The 20,272-nt window shown below is 41.0% G+C and overlaps 1 protein-coding gene across 4 annotated transcripts in view; it reads right to left on the reverse strand.

Moving 5' to 3' along the window:
* LOC122564437 (NFX1-type zinc finger-containing protein 1-like) overlaps positions 1-20,272 on the reverse strand; it is an 89,415-nt gene that overhangs the window by 44,007 nt on the left and 25,136 nt on the right. For 3 of the 4 annotated variants that reach the window (XM_043719293.1, XM_043719291.1, XM_043719292.1), the window contains 5 exons: positions 14,432-14,644; positions 11,496-11,702; positions 5,755-7,413; positions 4,355-4,483; positions 1,781-1,929 (listed from right to left, as the gene is read on the reverse strand). In XM_043719293.1, the coding sequence (XP_043575228.1) occupies positions 1,781-1,929; positions 4,355-4,483; positions 5,755-7,413; positions 11,496-11,702; positions 14,432-14,644 (2,357 nt within the window). The remainder of the gene's footprint in view (positions 1-1,780; positions 1,930-4,354; positions 4,484-5,754; positions 7,414-11,495; positions 11,703-14,431; positions 14,645-20,272) is intronic. The other variant, XM_043719294.1, reaches the window with a different exon arrangement.

Here is a 20,272-nt window from a genome sequence, read left to right on the forward strand (position 1 = left end):
ACATCTTTGTGACTGTGGGAGGAAACCGGAGCACCCGGAGGAAACCCACGCAGACACGGGGAGAATATGCAAACTCCACACAGTCAGTCGCCTGAGTCGGGAATTGAACCCGGGTCTCTGACGCTGTGAGGCAGCAGTGCTAACCACTGTGCCACCGTAATCTGCAGGCAGGATGATTCTATGGAGCCAAGATAAATACAATGGTTCCCTTCCGTGCTGCAAGATTCCACGAATAAATCAGAAACAGTGTCCCTAGCCTCAGAGCAATCTCTAATCTAAATGTACAGGGTTGTTCGAGTGTGACAACTTTAGAGAAGCAGCCAACCTCCGCTTGGCTGTCTTCTGAGCCATGTGGTGGCTCACAAATGCAGGGTAGGGAATTCAGATCTAGAAAGCAGAAGTTTAAGGCGAGATGAGAAAGATTTAAAAGGGACCTAAAGGGCAACATTTTCATGCAGAAAGTGGTGCATGTATGGAATGAGCTAACAGAGGAAATAGTGGAGGCTAGTACAATTGCAACATTTAAAAGACATCTGGATGTGTACATGAATAGGAAGGGTTTGGAAGGATATGGGCCAAATGCTGGCAAATAGGGCTAGATTAATTTAGGATATCTGGCCAGCAGGAATGAGTTGGACCAAAGGGTCTGTTTCCGTACTGTACAGCTCTATGACTCTAAAAGCAAACTTGATTAGTGGCACAATGGCATTCTTCTTAATGTCCTGTTCTGAACTCAGGTGTCTTAGCCCAGAGGAAGGGACACGACCAATGCTCCAACAGTACCCTCTCTACTCTATAATAAATGTTAGGGATACATTTTCACTCTCCATATCAGTTACAGCATTGGTAATGAAGCAGATTAATAAAAAAAAAGAGTAGAACCGTGACACACAGGCACATGGTACCATTTCCAATTGCATTGCGGCAAAACTGCAGCTTTACTTGTCCATGGCAGATTATCTATTTCATTTGATCAAAATGGTTATGCCGCAATATGTAAAGCAAACAAATGCAAACTAATACTATTCTATACTATGGCACAACGTATTGAAACAGCAATGGTGTGGAGGCACAGAAAAGGGCAGAATACCACTGAATTCTGAACTAAATCAGGGACCTACATTATACTCCCTCCAAGCCTTGAATTCACATTTCTGAACTACCTTGGGATTTCCATTAACTGGCTCCAGAAGTAGGGATGTGATGTCCAAACAAAGTGTCCTTCCTTGCCACTGTGCCTTTATGGGACCGAATTTAGTTATGTAAGTGAGGATTCTGTTGGCAGCCTGAGAAGGAGTTTGTACGTCTGGGGAGAAGGTATGGTTGGGGAATGGAAGTGATATGGCCTCAGTGCTCAGTCAGCCCTGGTGGCAGTTTCCAGTTGCCATGACACTAATACTGCAATGCATGTCACATATACAGGCACAGAACCTCAATAGAAAGAGATAGTGAGGAGGAGGAGCAGAGCGGGGGTGGGAGGGGAAAGAGGGTGGAAGAGGAGGGAGAGCAACACTGGTACTTTAAGGCTCCTTGCTGCGCACAAAATACTTGTTACATTTCCTACATTACCAATTGTAACTTCACTCAAATACTTCCCGTAAAGATCTCTGGGAGATTTTATCAGGTCTTTGAAACCTTCGTAAAAGTGTGAATTCTGTGCCTACTTTACGCAATTGACAGAAAGACATTTTCTCGTCAGTTTGCATTTTAATTATGTTATGCACTCAGTGTTTGCAAAATGAGCACACTCAATTGAAAACATTCAATTTGTCAAACTCACCTCAGTTTGTGCTTCTTTCAAATATCTTGGCAGATCTTTTCTGAAGTTAAACTCCTTTCTTAGCTTATGCATAGAAAATGCGGACAGTATTCCACTGCTACTCCTTCCTCCAATTCTGACCAGCCCAGTGTCCATAAATTTGAGGATTCCTAAAATGACAGATCACTTGATTTTGTAGAGTCTTAACAGTTCGCTGGTCAACTAAAATTACTATTCGACACACAGTTGGAAATTAGAGGCAAAATGAAGAGGGAGCTTCACCAAACTTTGAAAGGTCGGAAACTTGCCAACTGCTATATGACTCTATAACTGTACCCAGCCTGGTCTGCTCACTTTTAACCGCCCTCAGAAATAACAAGACGAAAGTGAGGACTGCAGATGCATCAGGGATCCTGCCCGAAATGTCAATTTTCTTGCTCCTTGGATGCTGCCTGACCTGCTGTGCTTTCCCAGCACCACTCTAATCTTGACCCTGAAATGACAGCCTATAGACCAGAGGACTCAACAAGTCTCCAATTTCAAATAACTTCCCCTCCCATCCCAGCCCCTCTCCCTCCTTTCCGCCAACCGGATTCAATCCGGCCACTGACCAACCAGATCTTACCCTCTACCTGTCTTCACCCTTGTTAGGGTCGAGAGTGTGGTGCTGGAAAAGCACAGGTCAGGCAGCATCCAAGGAGTAGGAGAATCACGTTTCAGGCAAAAGCCCTTCATCAGCAATGATGAGGAATGTTATGCACTAGGCAAGACCCCTCAAAACCTCTTTAAGCAGATAGTCCAGACCATAATTTTGCTATTTGTTTAGCTAGGTGTATAGTGGATATTCCCAATGTGAATTAGCTGGGTCAACTGCCAAGTTTTAAACAAACAAAATTGATTTACAAAATTATGGAATGAAACACAAAGAACACAAAATAAAATACCTGATAAGTTATCCTATCCAAACCCGACTTAATGATGCTGTTCCAAAAATACATGCAACAGTCCCACTACACACGCCCCTTATCACACAAGGTACAATCAAACAAAGGCTTACAGTTTGCAAGGAGAGAGAGAAGTCCAGCAGCTTTTCACACATCCCCTGCTGCAACTGAACCAAAAAAACATCAGCTGCCAGGGCTGACTGAGTTCCATGATTAGGACTTTTAACCTAGTTCAGTTGTGGAGCCCTAGCTGACAGATATAAACAGGAGTGTCAGAGTTTCTGTCCACTCAGAGCTGGCAAACTGGTCCAGTGTCAAGTACTATGCATGTGTAAGTAAAGGGTGACTTAGTGGCAGGCCTCTGTGGAGATATGTTAGTCTCCACTGAGCCAGAATGGGGAACTAAACCCATGCCATCGCATTTATTCTGAAGCCCATTCCTTCTATCTCCCAAACAGAAAATCCCCAATATTGCAAGCTTTTACATGGCCTTGCCTATGATGCTCACATGCCAAGAATTATTAAAATAAATCAACTGGATATAACAAGAAATGAATAACATGTACATTTTCTTCCTTTGAAAATTTTAAAATCTGTATTATCTTCAGGAGAGATGAATTGGAAGGACTATTAATTCATGCTCGAAAGGGCAACAGAATTTTCACAACCAACCAAGTTCACTGAGAAAACCCGTTTACAATCAGCTGTGTGTTGGACCTGTCTCAGTACTCATCTAGCATGTGAAATCGTATGTCTTTAAAAATCTCCATCGAGTTTGGGTTAGACAGCGTCTGGAGTATAACATTGAACTCTGAACAATGCTCGCTGAGGAAGGATCTATTAGAAGGAATGCATCACAATGATCAGAATAATTCCAAGGATAAAAAGGGTTCAACACTGAAATCAGGTTGCATATACTAGTCTTGTGTTACCTGGGGTATAGAAAATTAAATGAAGCTGTTCTAATGTTACATAAGTGGTAAAAATAAACAATGGACTATTGATTTCCAAATTCCATCACATGATTTTAAGACATCCATGAAATGAAATGGTTCAAGGGGGAAAATACACAGACTTAAAAATGGCTACCACATCAGCTGACCATGCAGGTTATCCAAGCTTTTGTGAAGCCTGTGTGAAATAGAATAAATTACCTTAATATTTTCTTCAGGGTTAACAGATAATAAAATTTCTTTTCATATTACTCAAGAAAACATTGTATTTAGCTCCATATTGATACAGTAGATATTAAATAACTACATTTTCAATACAGAGAGGTATAGCCGCATACTAAAAAGAGCCTTTTTATTGCAGCCAGCTATGGAAAGTTGAGTAGAGGAGAGCCAATTCACCCTTCCTCACCTGGTCATAACAATAATCAAGATGTTTAAAAGTGATCAAAAGAGTTGATAGAGTGGAGTGGAGCTGTATCCAGTGGTGTGAGAGTTCAGGAATAAAAGGGTTTCATCATCACCTCAAAATTAAACTGTTTGATATTTCTCCTACTGATCTGGAACCAGTATGTACACATAATTGTGGGATTGGTAGAAATTGTAACAACAGACAACACCAAACATTATAGCACTGCTCCAACATTTATGAAATGATAATCAACAGACTTAAATATCCACGGCATACTGGAACCTCTGACCTTCCAAAAACTGATCCAATGCATGATTTGTATAGCAGACCACCAATATAGGTGAACCAGCACCAGATTGCCAAATTTGCTCATTCGCCAGAAGAACCTTGGCAACTTTCAGTCCCAGGTAAGTCTTTCCTGCAAATCAGAAAATATAACTGTTATTAAAGGATATAAAATTAATTTTGAAAATGAATCACTAGAGCATGTACAAAGCTGATTAATATCAGGTTTGAGCAGGAGTTCTGATTTGGCTGAACGAGCCCAATTTAAATGGGAAGGGGAAGGATATGCAAGCATTAATCCTGCAGTTTGTTAACAACATTAACTTGCATTTATGCTGCAGTTTTAATACGATTACCACGTCACCTTTCACAACAGGTCCTTCAATCTGATTATAACAAAACAAATGTCAACATTCCAAAAAGAATTGCTCATCGTGGATCTTAAAAGGGTGCTTAACAGAGCTAGTAGATTTCAGCAGCATGTCATTACCAGTGTGCATATCAGGGGGTGTGATGAACTGATGGAACCCCTTCAGCCAAGCCAGATTCTAGCCTCAAAACTTTGAATCCGGTACAACTTCTTCAGAATGAAACAATCATACCAGTCTCGAGAGGTTAACTCTTCCTCTGTACACAGATGCTGCCAGATTGGCTGAGTTTCTCCAAGATTCTCTCTGCTTACTTAAGATTTCCAGTATCTGCAGAATTTTGCATTTATGCAGATTCCAGATTTCTCTAGTCACAACTAAAACTTCCTTTAAAATGGCTGTTGGCTCTTTTTTGTGGGGAGAGCTAAGGAAGAAGTGATGGTAATGCTGCTTGGCGTAAAAGGTCAAGTCACCAGAGGACTGTGGGACTGCTCTCTCATTAGAGAGTCAGACAACTGTTGGGTGTATAACCTGCAGAGTGAGGTGGAGGAGGTGGGACCATCATGGTAACCTCAGCTGGTGTGGGAATTGAACCCATGCTGTTGACGTCAGTTTGCATCAGAAACCAGCTGTTCAATCAACTGAGGTAACTGACTCCCACAAATATGGTATTGGACATCTTGACAATGCCACTTAACCATCTGAATTAGGCTTCTGCTCATTTCTGATAACATAAATTCGAGGACTGCTTGAAAATTAGAACTTACTGCAGCAGTAAGTGAGGGGTGATCTCCCCAGAGTCCAGAGTAACATATATCCCTCAACTAACAACATTCTCTGGCATTTATTTTAACACTGTTTCTGGGAGCTTCTTGGGTACCAATTGGCTGCTGCATTCTGCAAACACACTAGAGTGTGCATTTCAGTGAAGCATTTTGGGGCTTCCAGAGTGAGAGCAAAGGGTGCTATATAAATGCAAATCTTTTCTATTATGTTGCAAAATTCATTCCAAATGAAACAACTAAAACCATTTTACCTGTTCCTGGTGGGCCCTGGATCATAGCAACCTCTTTGGTGAGGGCCAATTGCATGGCTTGCATTTGGGATTCATCAAACTTTAATTTCTCTTTAGAAGGCCATTTTGCAAAGTCACACACATCAAAATTATTGCTCAAGTTCAGCTGGTTGGCAGCAAACTTGGGCATGTTTGACTGCTTTGGCCCTGGAAGACGCTGGTTTGTCATCAAAGACTGAAGTGTATAGTCTTGACGACCTGAAGTTAGATATTTGGGTTGTGCAATGTGAGCCTGGCCTTCCACAATGTATTTCTGGAAGGGTAACTTATTGTCTTTAATCTCTTTAAGGCCTTCCAAAACGTGACGGTAAGCTTCAAAGTATGCGGTTGTCTCAACCATAAGAAAAGAGTCTCTTGAATTAACATCCGCCAATTGATCTCGGCAATCTTTGGTGAAGTGCAGTGTGATAATGCCTTCTTTTAGTCCTTTGAGGTTCCTGTCTGCCACTGTTGCACAGAGCATTGTTGCAAATTTATCTTTGGATAGGCAAAGAAAAGATCCAAACAACAGTCGCTTAGAGCTCTCCCAACGAATGAACTTCAGCGGTTTTATATTAAACTTAACCTGGAAGAAGACACCGCTACGAGTGCACAGTGGACCAAGTATATGTGCATCGAAGTAAATTCTTATATCATCTATTTTGTCCTTTTGAAGTTCCTTCTGGTCACAGGACAACAACTTGGAAATCCCATCTCTCAATGGGCGAACAAAGTCTTCACGTAGTAAGCGAAAGTGTATATCAAGGTATGTGGCGGTATCTGGATATTTTCCAGTGACAATGTTGGGTCTCACATAAGGTTTGTTGAGTAAATGGATGTCTTCATAGGTTGGGTATACTGAAATGCATCTAAAATTTTCCACCTCAGGCCCTTTAAAGTAGGTGTAGGTATCGGATTTCAAATTCCCAAGTCGCTTCTTCTCCTGCAGTTCTGCAATCATTGCCTGCAGATTGCCTAAGTTTATCCTGGTTTCGGTTGAGGCAGGGAAGCCAATAGATTGCAGGTACTTTGAAGTCATCTGCACCAATGTGACTAAAAGAGACACTTCCAAAAAGGCGCTCATAGGATAGACGGTAATCAGCTCATGGAGCAAGTTTACTATCGGATCAAGGTGAGCAGAGTTTTCCAGAAGTGCTTCTGGCAAAGTTTCTGTCTGAACACTGACAACAAATCCAGGAAGGATACTTTTCAGAAACATGGAATCCTTGATCAATTGTAGGAGATAATGTAAATTACTTCGGTTGGACTGGCATTTGAATGTTGAATTGAGAACTTTCAGAAAGGACAAAATGAGGTTTTTGTCAGGATTGGCCTGGTTTAGGAAATCTTTGAGCCCACTCCTAGGAGAGGCCAGTCTCATAATAACATTTGCTGGTTCCATTCCAGCTAACCGTTGGAGCTCTCGGCTGTCTATACTCCACTGCCTGTGTTCAGCAGGTTTGCTGGATTTGGCTGCTGAAGGACCAGTAGACTGGGACTGTTGGTTGGGTCTATGGTCAGACATGAACGTGCATTGTGCCAGGTTTTGTTGCCGAGGTTGCTTGTAATTCTGCTGTGAATGACCTTCATGGGTAGTAGGCTGGTTTGCTCTGCCCATTCCTCGAGAGTGTAGGGATCTCCCTGTTATTGATTGCAGCATTGGGGAAGGAAACAGAATATCTTGTATTAGCCAATAAGCCATCATTTTCAGTTATGATGCTATACCACTGAAGATCCTCAATACAATTGTGACAAAACCATCAGCTTGATTGGCAATCCAACCAACAACTTAAACATCCATTCTGGCTTCCATTCATGAACCAGGGCTGCCCGACACACTCCTTACAGGTAATAGCAATTCACCAAGGTCATAAAAAAAAGGCCATTTGGTCCCTTGAGCTTGCTCTACTATTAATAGGATCATGGCCGATTTGACATTCCTCATGTCCACTTTCCTGCCCTTTCTTCATAACTTTTGATGCTCTTACCAATCAAGAATTTATCTATCCTCGACTTACATTTACACAAAGATTCTGCCCCTGCAGTTCTCTGTGGCAAGGAGTTCTAAAAGACTCTCAACCCTCAGGGAAGAAATTCCTCCTCAGCCCAGTCTTCAATTGGTGCCTCGTAATCCTGGGACTAAGCCCTCTAATCCAAGACTCTCCTATGAGGGGAAACATCCTCTCAGTATTTACACTATCAAGGCAATTAAGAATCCTATATGTTAGTGAGTTTTGAGAAGATTTGTAGCTCAGGTTGAGGTTCTGGATGTAGGTTTGCTCGCTGAGCTGGAAGGTTCATTTTCAGATGTTTCATCACCATACTAGGCAACTTTATCAGTAAGCCTTGGGCTTTGTCCAGAAACTCACTGATGAGGTTTCCTCGTATGATGAGGAAACATCTGAAAATGAACTTTCCAGCTCAGCGAGCAAATCTACATCCAGAATCCTATATGTTTCAAAGAGATCACCTCTTATTCTCCTAAATCCCCGAGAGTAGAGTCCCATTCTGTTTAACCTTTGCTCATAAGACAATCCCATCATACCAGGGATCATCCCAGTTAACCTTCTCCAAATTGCGTCAATGAAATAATATATTTTATGAAATAATTGTTCACAGTGCTCCAGACTTGGCCTCAACAGCATCTTGTAGAGTCTTAGTAAGACTTACTTACTGTTATTCTCCAATGCCCTTGAAACAAGGGCCAAAGTTCCAGTTATAATCCTGATTAGCTGCTGCAGTTGTGTGCTAGCTTTCTGTGTTTCATGTACAACTACCCCCAAGTCCCCCTGTGCAGCAGTTTCCTGAAGTTTTTTCTTCCATTTAAGTAATATTCTGTTCTTTGTCCTCCCTTCTAAATTGTAAAATTTCATATTTTCCCATATTAAACTCAATTTGCCGTCTTTTTGCCCACTTATGTAGCAATATCTCTCTGTAAACTGCACCCCTCTCACAGCCTGTCTTTCCACCTATGTGTCATCTGCAAATTTTGCTACAGTACACATACTCCCAAATTAAACATCATATTAATCTGGCTTCTCAGGATTAGAAAGGGCATTTGGGGGTCTTTGGGTCTTTATGGACAAGATGTGCCAAATGGCCAATTCTGTGCTGTATCATTTCCATTGTTCTACGGCTACATGTGGCCAGATGTTTTTGCCATGCCAGGTTGACTCCGCAGCTTTTCAGAAATGGAGGCATGGAACTAGCTTTTGAGATACCCAACCCTATTCTGGGTTTTCTTATTTTTGGGAATGCTTCTTTAGAGGCGGGTGGATACCCTATCCCTGGGGGCTTCATTGAGGTGATAGACCTAACCTACTTCTTGTCTATTGTCATTGGGTCAGACAACGTTTTCAAAGTACTTGTAGTTCGTAGCACATCAAAGGTGTTCAGAAACATGGTTTGCATGATGGAATTTTTTGAAACAGGTTTTGAAATATGCCCAACCGTGGCACCCACACCACCCATGCCAAGATATGACCAACACCTCGAAAAATCACCCCGGGTGGACATAAGGAACCCCAAGCACCTCCTATCATATCGCATGGTCAATGCCCATGTATGCCCCACAAATAACTCTCATGTAAGGGAAGGGCACATCCGTTCCTCTTCATCCAATAGAAACTATATGGAAGCAATCATCTTTGTAGTGACAGTTGAATGTGTTAAAAAACACTTAAAAATAAGTGACTCCTAATATTCACCGCACTATTAAAACTATTAAGCAATAACAGTGGCAATCATCCAGACCTTTTAATAAGTTTCAATAATTGAATCCACAAGGCACTTGAAACATGTTGTGCTTCAACAACTGAATTGTTGGTTGAACTCTCAGTCAAGAATGCACAGCGAGACTTGGAGTTCTTGTTTTAAAACATATTGAAAAGGTTATGAATGGACCACCCTTTTAAAAAAAAAGCTTCCCTTTTACATTTCAAACTGCCATCTGAGGGTTCATTGCTTTCACATGGTGTGCAGTGGATGAACAAATTTGGAGACAGAATGAACTGCATAAGTTGGCAGGGTATAATTAGGCATGGATGGGGCATAGGGAGTGTGTGTGTGTGTGGGGACGGGAGTGGATGGGAAGGGCTGCAGGGCCATCCCATTTTGATCGCTGTTGGATACAGTCCCACAACACTGAGGCTGGCCTGTTAAAAAACCACCATCGCAGCCAATGTGGCTCCCTTCAAAACATTTCCAGAGTTGGCTCGCCCAACTTCAATCACCATCTGCCCTTCTAGTGAAACCGGGAAACCCCTCAGCCATGACCACCCACCTTAAGGATGAAAATCTGGCTCACAGTTATTTTCTCATCGGTGCTGGGTCTAAAGCTCAAACATTCGTACATAACAGAACTGTATTCAATTCACGGTCAAAGAAAGATGACCAGCACCACATTCTCCAAGGCAACTAGATGGCTAATAACTGACAGCACCGACAGGGAGAGTCACCAGACTCAAAACATTAACTCTGTTTTCTTTCTATAGATGTTGCCAGACCTGGTGAGTTTCTCCAGCAATTTCCGATTCTGTGTGTTTCGGTCCTGACAGTAAGTGTATATCACAAAAACTTCTTTTTTGATGCAGCAGAACATATTTCTTCATTTCAGTTTTGGTCTTTTGAATCAAAGCTACTAGCATTGATTTTGTTTGTGCAAAAATTGCAGAGGTTTTCAGGAGAACACCAGAAATCAAAAATAGTGCAAAGCTTCTATCTAAAACTATTGAACTGGATGCGAGTGACTGTTTAAACCACTATGCATTGAATCAGAAAATCCATGCAGGTGAGATTTGCATATCAGAATTATGGGATTTTTGCTGATTAAAGATCTCTTTATACAGAAAAAATTCAATAAATTGAACTAAAGAACTTTAGCACTTAATTTGCTATAATTGAATGAATGATGAATGAGTGATTTATTAGAACCATAAAAACCCTACAGTGTGGAAACAGGCCATTTGGCCCAACAAGTAGACACGGACTCTCTGAAGAGCATCCCATCCAGACACACCACCCTACTTTATCCCTGTAACTCTGCATTTGCAAAGGCTAATCCTCTTAACCTACACATCCCTGGGCACTTGGAGTAATTTCGCATGGCCAATCCACCTAATCTGCATACCATTGGACTATTGGAGGAAACAGGAGCACCCAGAGGAAACCCACGCAGACATGGAGAGAGAGTGTGCAAACTCCACACAGTCGCCCGAGGCAGGATGTGAACCCAGGTCCCTGATGCTGTGAAGCAGCAGTGCTAACCAGAGTCTCTGTCCTGCCTCTTTGCTGTGACGCTTAAGAAATTGTCAGAGCACCTATTGAGTTCTTCCAGGATTTGCTGTTTTTATTTCAAATGGACATGAAAAATCACACAATGGAGAAAGTGCAGGGTGTTCCCCCTCATGCTAGAATTTATCCCTCAACCAAAACAACTTTACAGATGATCGGGCCATTATTACACAGTTGATTGTGGAGGATGCTGGGAGTAAATGGATTGCAATGTTTCCCATGGTACAACAGGACCACACATCAAAACATATTTAATTGTAAATGCATTGGAACATCATGTGTTCGTGAAAACTACTACAGAAAAGTAAGTTTCTTCGATGACCTAATTTTAAAATTGTTTTGTAGTTTATGGCAAACATTCTGTTGGCAATATTTTAACAATCTGTATTGCTTCTTAAATTCTAAGTCATATAAGCCCATCCCTTGCTGACCTCGTGATTTCTGCTGGCGCTGGTTATCATTTTCCATCATGTTTTCTCTGAAGGAGTCAAGCAGGTTAGGCTGACTTCCATAGAACCGGGGATTTCTTCTACGATGCTCAGATGGGTCACGCTGCTCAAACCTACTCTTTTCCACAACACTCTCAGACCTATTTTGCACATGTTGTGGGTGCTTCCTTCGCTGTCCATCTCTCCATTCTGGAATTTAAAAAGAAGAGAGTGGAATCTTCACCAGCAATACCCATGTCTCAAGACTAATTTTCAACTAAACGAAAATGTACCTTCCACTTAAACTTTGTGTTGTAGCTGCTCATGGCTGAATGTGACAAAATGGTTGCTTCTGTTTTTTTTTTTAGCTGACACAGGATGGTTGAAGAAACTTGTAGCTAATGCAGCGTTTCATATAGCTTAAATTATGGCCTTCACAGAGAACAAAATGTCTTAATACAGTTTGAGTAAGATAGGGCCAGAACGTTGACAGTAAGACTCCTCTTTTCTGATAAGGATAACTCAAATAAAAAATGTCTGATTTGAAATTTCCTACTTTACTATGAAATGGACAGGGAAAACTTGACCAACCTTAGATAAGACCTTTTAAATAATTATAGACATATTAGAGTAGACACATATTTGTACAATAATAATAGTTTTAAAGTGTTAAACACTGGGAAATTTAATTAGATTTCTGTAGACAGTCAGCCTTTGGTGCAGAGATTGGTTTTGATAAACAGCATTAGGAAACCTTTTAAAAGGTCTGGTACCGGCCATTTCAAAAGTTTATTATTCAGTTCAGATTTGAAGAAAAGTCTGGTCTCGCAATAATCAAGGCCTTTAGATTTTTGTTACTACATATTAAATACACCTACATGGGCATATTAAAATTATACAAGCAATTGGTGAAATAATATTAAGGGATTCAGCTGAATTTTCTTTAAGTAAATAGCTATAAGCAGTAGAAAGAAATTTTTGCTAATCAGCAGGGAGAAGTATAAACAGGATGATGTTTTAAGTGTACCAAGAAACAAGTGATGTAGCAAGGGTGAGACTAACAATTGTGAAACGAGATCACTACAGCCTCAAGAGAATAAACAACCTAATGAACAGCCCAGAGAAGAAGGAAAGAATGACAGAAAAAAGCGATAAGACAAGGATGAGAAAGAGGTCGTATTCGCTGGAACCTTATAGAAAAAAAATAAGTTTCTTCTAAAGATCTGATAGAGCTATAAAAGTGATTGAATTTCATTCCTGTCAATGGGACTTGGATAGATATTCTCTGATAAAATATTTAAATTAATGACAATAAGGTCTATCCTGGCATCAAAGTTCTGTTTGAAACGATATTGCATTATAGAAAAAAATTATAATCCAAATAGAAAAAAATATAAATGTCTGTAAAGGGACATTGGAATCAGTTTTGGCATATGGTGAATGAGATGTACTGTAAGAGCCCAAGGACAGGTGAAAATGGGTCTGGCAAACATCAGGAAATGATGGGAAGACCGAAGGTTGATCGTGAAGTTGTCCATCATTGATTGTGTTTTCGTAGAATTGGATGTGTATGTAAAAGAGGATGTAACAAGCACTGATGTCAATGTTGCATGTAACCATTGTAACTCAGTATGTATAAAAATCGTGCACTTTCTTGGGAAATGTAGTGTCCTAGAGACCTCTCCTATGCTGCGTTAGCAATCAATCTGAATAAAGATCAATTTGTGCCATTAAACACAGGACTGAAGGCTCCTTTTTAAAATCTCTCTCCAACCCTTTGGCTTTTTTGAAGCAAACCTACTATCAGAGGGAGTTTCAGTGCCATTAATGCAAATATCAATATTTCATTGGAATATCAGAAATTAACAATGCTGCATGGCTTACATCTAAGTGAAAGAGATTATTCAAATCTGTGCATAAGTGGATCTTAAAATTCATAGATAGGAATTATATACTCACAATAATTATATTGTTTACTCTTGTTAATTAAAATACTTTTTTTTAAATTAATAAATTAAAACATTAACATTTAATTTGCCCTTTACTGTGATATTTAAGAAATCATTAATTAATTGAATAAACTGTTCGTTTTGCTCTTGTGTCACATTCTTTGTCAAGAACTAAGTGAATGTCTATTTGTTGATCAGCCATCTTTCCATCATCTCTGACACTGCTGGCACTGAGTCAGTCATGGCTCACTGATAGTTCAAGGCTCTAAGTGAGAAGGGTGTGGCTTGAAGTCACACTCCAAATACTCAAACACATAATTCCAGGTTGACTTTTTAGCATAGTGCACTGTTGTAGATATGTCCCCTAGATGAGACAATAAACCTAGTCTCTGCCTACTCTCATCAGGTGCACCTATAAAATTCCATGACACTACTGGAAGAAGAGGAGAATTCTCTACAGTATAAACAGGGAGAATGCTGGAGAAACTCAGCAGATCTGGTACCTTCTGTATAGAGAGAAAAACAAAGTTAACATTTCAAGTCTGCTATGACTCTTTAGAATATACCAGACTCAAAATATTTTCCTTTTCTCTCTCCACAGATGCTGCCAGACTTTCTGAATTTCTCCAGGGCTGTGTTTTTCAGATTTCCAGCATCTGCAGTGTTTTTCCCTTATCAAGCGTTTTCCATGGTGTCCTGGTCAATATTTATCTCTGGACCAAAAGACAATCTGTTTTGTGGGAGCTGCTATGTGCAATGGACTTCTAAATTTCCTATATTAACCCAGAGATCATGCTTCAAAAATAACTTAGTTGGAGGCAAAATGCATTGGGATACCTTAAGATCATAGAAAGATGTTCAGAAATACTTCTTGATTATTTTTGCAGATTATGGAAAACCGTGCAAGTATCTAACTTATTAACATTTTGACTTTCAACATGGTTCCTCTCGCATTAAAATTCCAATTTACATAGTCCATCTTTTGCTAACCTTGTGGTTTCTGCTGTCTCTGTGGCTTATGCGCCGCACTGCCTTCTACGGAACAATCCAGCAAGTCCGACTGACTTCCGCTGAACTTGGGTTTTCTCCAACGAGGCTCAGACTGGTTACGACGCTCAAACCCACTCTTCGCTGAGGCGTTCTCCGACGTATTTTGCGTTTGATTTGGGGGCCTCCCTTTATGTGGATGTCCATCTCTCTGTCCTGGAGTGAAAAGGCAGTTTAGTTCATTGGATATGCATATGTCAAGAGGATTGAAAAGGAATTTAAAAACTCAGTTTAATACCAGCCAACCTTGTCAAGAAATGACATGGAGGAGGGGAATAGAGGAGCAATTTAAATACCTTCCCTCCTCTCTACTGTAACACTCTCAGTAAAGTTAGACAACATGATATCCAAGGGTATTGGAAATCTGGATCTTGAGGTCAGTCTAAATTTTTAAGAGTGGAGACTGAAATCTTTTTGTTAGATGAGGGGATCAAGGGAGATAGGAGAAAGGCAGGCAAATGAGGTTGATGCATAGCTTGACTATGACCACTGGTGATCAGGCACAGTGGTCTAATCCTTTGTTCTGTGAACAAAGACCACTGCAAAAGAAATTCAGAATGCTACAGCAAAAATGATAAGCGAATACATACATTTGGTATAAATCAAGTAAAAAAAAAAGCAATGTCACTGGATCAGGAGTCTGGACTATCTATCTATCTGAAATTCAACTTATTACATGTTCAGATTAGGTAAGAGTTGCACGACGAATGAGTCCAGGAAATAGCATTAAATCCTGTAAACTGTGTACATTATAGCCTACTTCACCCTTCATTCAATCTACTTAAATCTCTTGAGAGGCAAACGACAGGTAAAACCTCCAAAAATAGAAGCTTATATTTTTCACAAGATCCAAGAGGATGATAATTCCTCGGAGGCTCATCCACATCCCCTGTGATGTTGAAAATACCGGCCTGAATTTGGCAGACAGCAGTAATGTTACACAGTGCTCAGTGTTGATCTTGAAAAAAGCTGCCCAGAATGATCTAGTGATCTCTGAGGTTTCTATCTCAACTTTTCTAAACATTGGCTTCATTCTGGACCCAGCTATAGGGACAATGCATCCAGCAACAGTAACGTCTTCAAGCAGAGTTAAAAATCACAACAGCAGGTTATAGTACAACAGGTTTACTTGGTAGCACACTAGCCTTCGGAACAACGCTCCTTCATCAGGGGACTATTACCTGATGAAGGAGCGTCGCTCCGAAAGCTAGTGTGCTTCCAATTAAACCTGTTGGACTATAACCTGGTGTTGTGTGATTTCTAACTTTGTACACCCCAGTCCAACACCGGCATCTCCAAATCATGTCTTCAAGCAGGTGGAACAACCAATCGTATTGTTGAATTTTCAGATAAATCACAAAAACAAGCAGCAGGGTTTTATTATTTGCTTTAGACAGAGAGCAAAATTTTAAAACAATAGAGACATTTAAATGGTATTAAAGGTAAAAACTGAAAATTATAAAACACTTCAAAAGTTTAAAAAATTTATGGCATTTTATTGTGGAATGGAGAATTTTGACATTGCACAAATAAGCTTGTTAAAGTTTTTAAACAGTTAAGTGTCAGTGAGGTTATTCAGCAATAACTAATACTTACAATACCCAACTGAATGTAGTGTCACTTTTTCAAGGGGCTTTGCAGAGACACTAAAGCTTCAAAAGTGACAAGTTAATTTCAAATAAGTGATTTCTGAAGGGTCATCACAGTCTGAAATATTACATAAAGGGTAAATTTTCCAGTTTTCATTTGGAGTGTTTTGCCTGGTCTGTCTGGCTTACAGCACCTTTTCTAATGCCACCCTCTCCTCTCCACCTCATTAATTATGCAGCTGGGATCTTCGACGCTCTTCTGCGATCCACGTGGCAGAAGAGGTGGAAACGCTCACCACTGTTTGAACTGTCTGGCATTCACACTATTGTCCCAGCTAAACACCACATCAGATGCTGCAAGTCAGGAACTGCCCCTCACAATGTGGTACTTTTATGACTCAGACCATGGTCCAGAAAGGGAAAGCTGGCTCCCTGCTTCTCAGACAAGGATCTGGTGGTTGGGAGGTTGGGTGTTGACTACACGTTTCCTGCTGATTGCCATGGGAGGCCACACCACTAGACACTGCCACTGGACCCAGATAGTGACCTTGGGTTAAAAAGAGCAACCAGCAGTGCAGAAAGAAACAGAAACTTAGAGAATAGGAGCAGGTCTTTTCAACTGAATTAGCCAGCATTGCCATGAAATATGATAATAGCTGATCCTCCACCTCAATTCAGCACTCTCGCTCATCTCCCCATATCCCTTGATGCATATAGTGTCAAAACATCTTTTTTCTCGAATATTTTCGGTGGCTAAGGAAGTGATGATCTTCAGTGCTCTTCAGGAGTCAGCGCTACCATCTTCTCTCTGCTGCTTCACACTTACAGGTCTGCACTTTCTCATTTTACCAATGCTCATAGACCACAACTCTCACTGTTGCATGCATCACCTGTACTCATCGGCTCTCACCCACCCCATCTTTCAAACCCACTAATCCTCCCTGCCCTCTACGCTTCCTTCTCACGCCCTGGGGACATCTTACTATCTCTCCAATAAATGTTCTTCCATCCATTCCCATCATCTTCAAACCCTCCCTTTGTCTCATGGCAGGGAAAAGTTGCCCCAACTTGTCCCTCGCTTTGTGTTTCTACAGCATCCCGACTGAACTAACTACAATCTCCAGCCTAACATGCAAGACCAATCATGATCAATCTTTGCGACTAGAATCAGATATCTCCCTTCAGTCAAGGGGCACTACCACAATATCAATCCATTTGACCCTACTAAGGGTTGCTCCCCTTTGATTTTCAGAGATGGTCAGTTTCTTGAAGCACATGAAGTGGGGTCTTGACAATTTAGTTGCTGGCACATGCTCGAGATGTAACGCTGACACAGAATGCTGAATAGGGGGAGAAAATCAGCTAAAATAAAAAACGTTTAATAAACCTTTGTTAGGACAGTACGAAGAGCAAGGGATATAGCTTAGGAAAAATAGTTGAATCAATGGAGGTATATTAAATCTGCGAGACATTAGCAGAACAAACAGGGCTCATGGAGAGGAGAGGGTTAAAACAAATGGCTCCTTTTCCATGAGAAGATGAGCCACCCTAAGACATAAAGGCCTACTGGAGCAATAAACAGCCAGAATTTTCCAGTAAGTAAAGATTAGGTGTCCTATAAAATAAGAGTTAGCCATCTGTTTCCCTCCTCCACCTTCCTCTGCATGTGCCCTGGCGTTAATTTACTACTCAAACATCACAAATGGAATTTGACGACAATTGTTTGGATAGAATCACATGCATTATAGGCAACTAGTAAATTCAAATAAAGTAATGCCCACATGAAAAGAGCATAAAATCAACAGTTCTATAACAGGTCAGCAACATCCATTTTCCCCATGGGCAAAGTGAGTCTCCTTTGCATGTTTAGATTTAGATTTACTGTCACAGGTATATTAATATACTGTGAAAAGTGTTTTCTTGCATGTTACACACAGTGTCACCATGCTTTTGAGCCATCTTGAAACACTGAATAAAGGAGAGATTTTACTGCAGAACTGTTCATCTTGCTCTTTTCTTGTTCCTCTTCTGCTGCTCCTCTAGTCACTGCTTGACATTGGCCAGGGTCTTTATGGCAGGTTCAAGGGTCTCAGTTACAGATCTCTGCCACCATCACTCCTGCAATCGCCAAATCTGAGCTGGAGCCTTGGGCCTGGGGATACATGGACTCCATACCCAACATTCCTCCAAACACTGCAGCCACTCTGCAGTCTGTCCCTTTCACTCTTTCAGGCCTAGAACCTCAGCCCAGCCTGCAAATCCAGGCTGGGGAAGTCAGCCCGGGACCTGGTCCTCGCTTGTTGGACAACTCAGAGATGGGATGGAGAGTTGTCCAGCTCATCCCGGTCTTGCTGCCTCTGCCACCAGAGGCCTCCTCTTTCACCCACACTCTCCAGATTTTAAAATAAAATAAAGAAAAACAGCAATAGTAAAAATAATAGAGAAAAGAAAGAAAGAAAGCATATGGGAGTGGATGAGCCCTGGCTCAGCCCTGCTATTCTGTCGCCATCCTGATTGTATGTTATGGGAATGAAACTTTCAAATGTCTCTGCCTGGTTGTGGATCAAGGTAAATGATGGAAACCTCCCCTTTCAATGCCATACAGCAGGGACATTGTCCTGAAGACACAGTTGGACAATGGTCAGCATAAACCAAATATTCGGCCAACTGCAACCACAAGGTAACTGCTCAGGTTTAAATATCAGGAGTGTGTGCCATTTAGTTTCTCATTAAGACAAGGAGAATTGGAACTGGAGAATAAACAGACAAGTTGGGCTATTGATGACATTCCGAAGTGTTTGCACAAGTCATCCCTGAAGAGGGAGATTCAGAAGTCACCATTTAAAGTTTAACGAGAGTTTTCACAAGGTTCTCGATCTCGAGATTGAGTTTTTTTTATTCTCACCATATTTTCCTAACTTTCTCGACATTGACAACACACACCAGCAAGGTGAAAACTTTGTCCTATGTTTCTCTCCACAGTTATTGCCAAACTAGTTGAGTTTTTCTAACATTTTCTGTTTTTGATTCAGATTTCCAGCATCTGCAGGCTTTTCTTACTCTTAAATTGTGATCATTCCATCCACAAGGACTTCAGACATGGACATGTCAGTAATCAGTGACAAGAACTTTTGATTTCTATATTTAAGTCCATATATCTCAAATACTGACAGTGTTTCCAATTACAACAACTGCTACATTCAAGGGAGGATTTTATCTTGGAATATAGGAACAGGAGTAGGGCCTTCTGCCCATCAAGCCTGGCCCATAATTCAATTAGGTCACAGCTGATCAATTACCTCAAAGCCCTTTTCATGCATTATCCCCTGATGACATTGTTATCCAGCAACCTACCAATTTCTGTTTTCAACCTGCACAATGACTGAGCTTTCTCAAGTTTCTGAGATAGAGCCGCTGCTTGCTCTTGGCGTCCACATGCTCCACTTAGTAATGCTCGAAAAGGTTATGCCTTCGTAGATGCTTAGCAATTGCTAAGTGTCGGTGGGATATTCCACTTGCTAGAAAAGTTTTCAGGGTGCCTTTGTAGCATTTCCGTTGCTCTCTTAGTGAGTGCTTACCATCGTGGAGCTCGGAGTAGAGGATTGTTTTGGGGGAATCTGGAGTCAGGCATGCAGACAATGCGGCCCATCCATTGCAGCTGGTCATAGAGGTCATACAGAATGGAAATAGACCCTTCAATCCAACCAGTCCATGCTAACCATAATCCCACCTCCCTGCTCCTGGCCCATATCCCTCCAAACCTTTCTTAATCACGTACTTATCCAACTGTCTTTTAGGCACTGTAATTGTACCCTTATCCATCACTTCCTCTGGAAGTTCACTCCATACATGAACCACCCTCTGTGTAAAAAAAAAAATGCCCCTCATGTTCTTTAATTCTCTTTCTCTCCTCTCACCTTAAAAATGTGCCCCCTAGTCTTGAAATCCCCCAACCTAGGGAAAAGGCAACTACCAATAATTCTATCTACACCCCTCATTATTTTATAAACTTATAAGGTCACCTCATAACCTCTTATTCTCCAGTGGATAAAGGTTCCAGCCTTTCTTTAGAACTCAAATCTTCCATGCCCGGCAACATCCTGGTAAATCTTTTCTGAACCCTCTCCAGCTTAATAATTTCCTTCATGCACCTGGGTGATCAGAATTGGACACAGTATTCCAGAAGAGGCCTCAA

Source organism: Chiloscyllium plagiosum, chromosome 29, assembly GCF_004010195.1.
Source record: "Chiloscyllium plagiosum isolate BGI_BamShark_2017 chromosome 29, ASM401019v2, whole genome shotgun sequence".
Lineage (NCBI taxonomy): Eukaryota > Metazoa > Chordata > Chondrichthyes > Orectolobiformes > Hemiscylliidae > Chiloscyllium > Chiloscyllium plagiosum.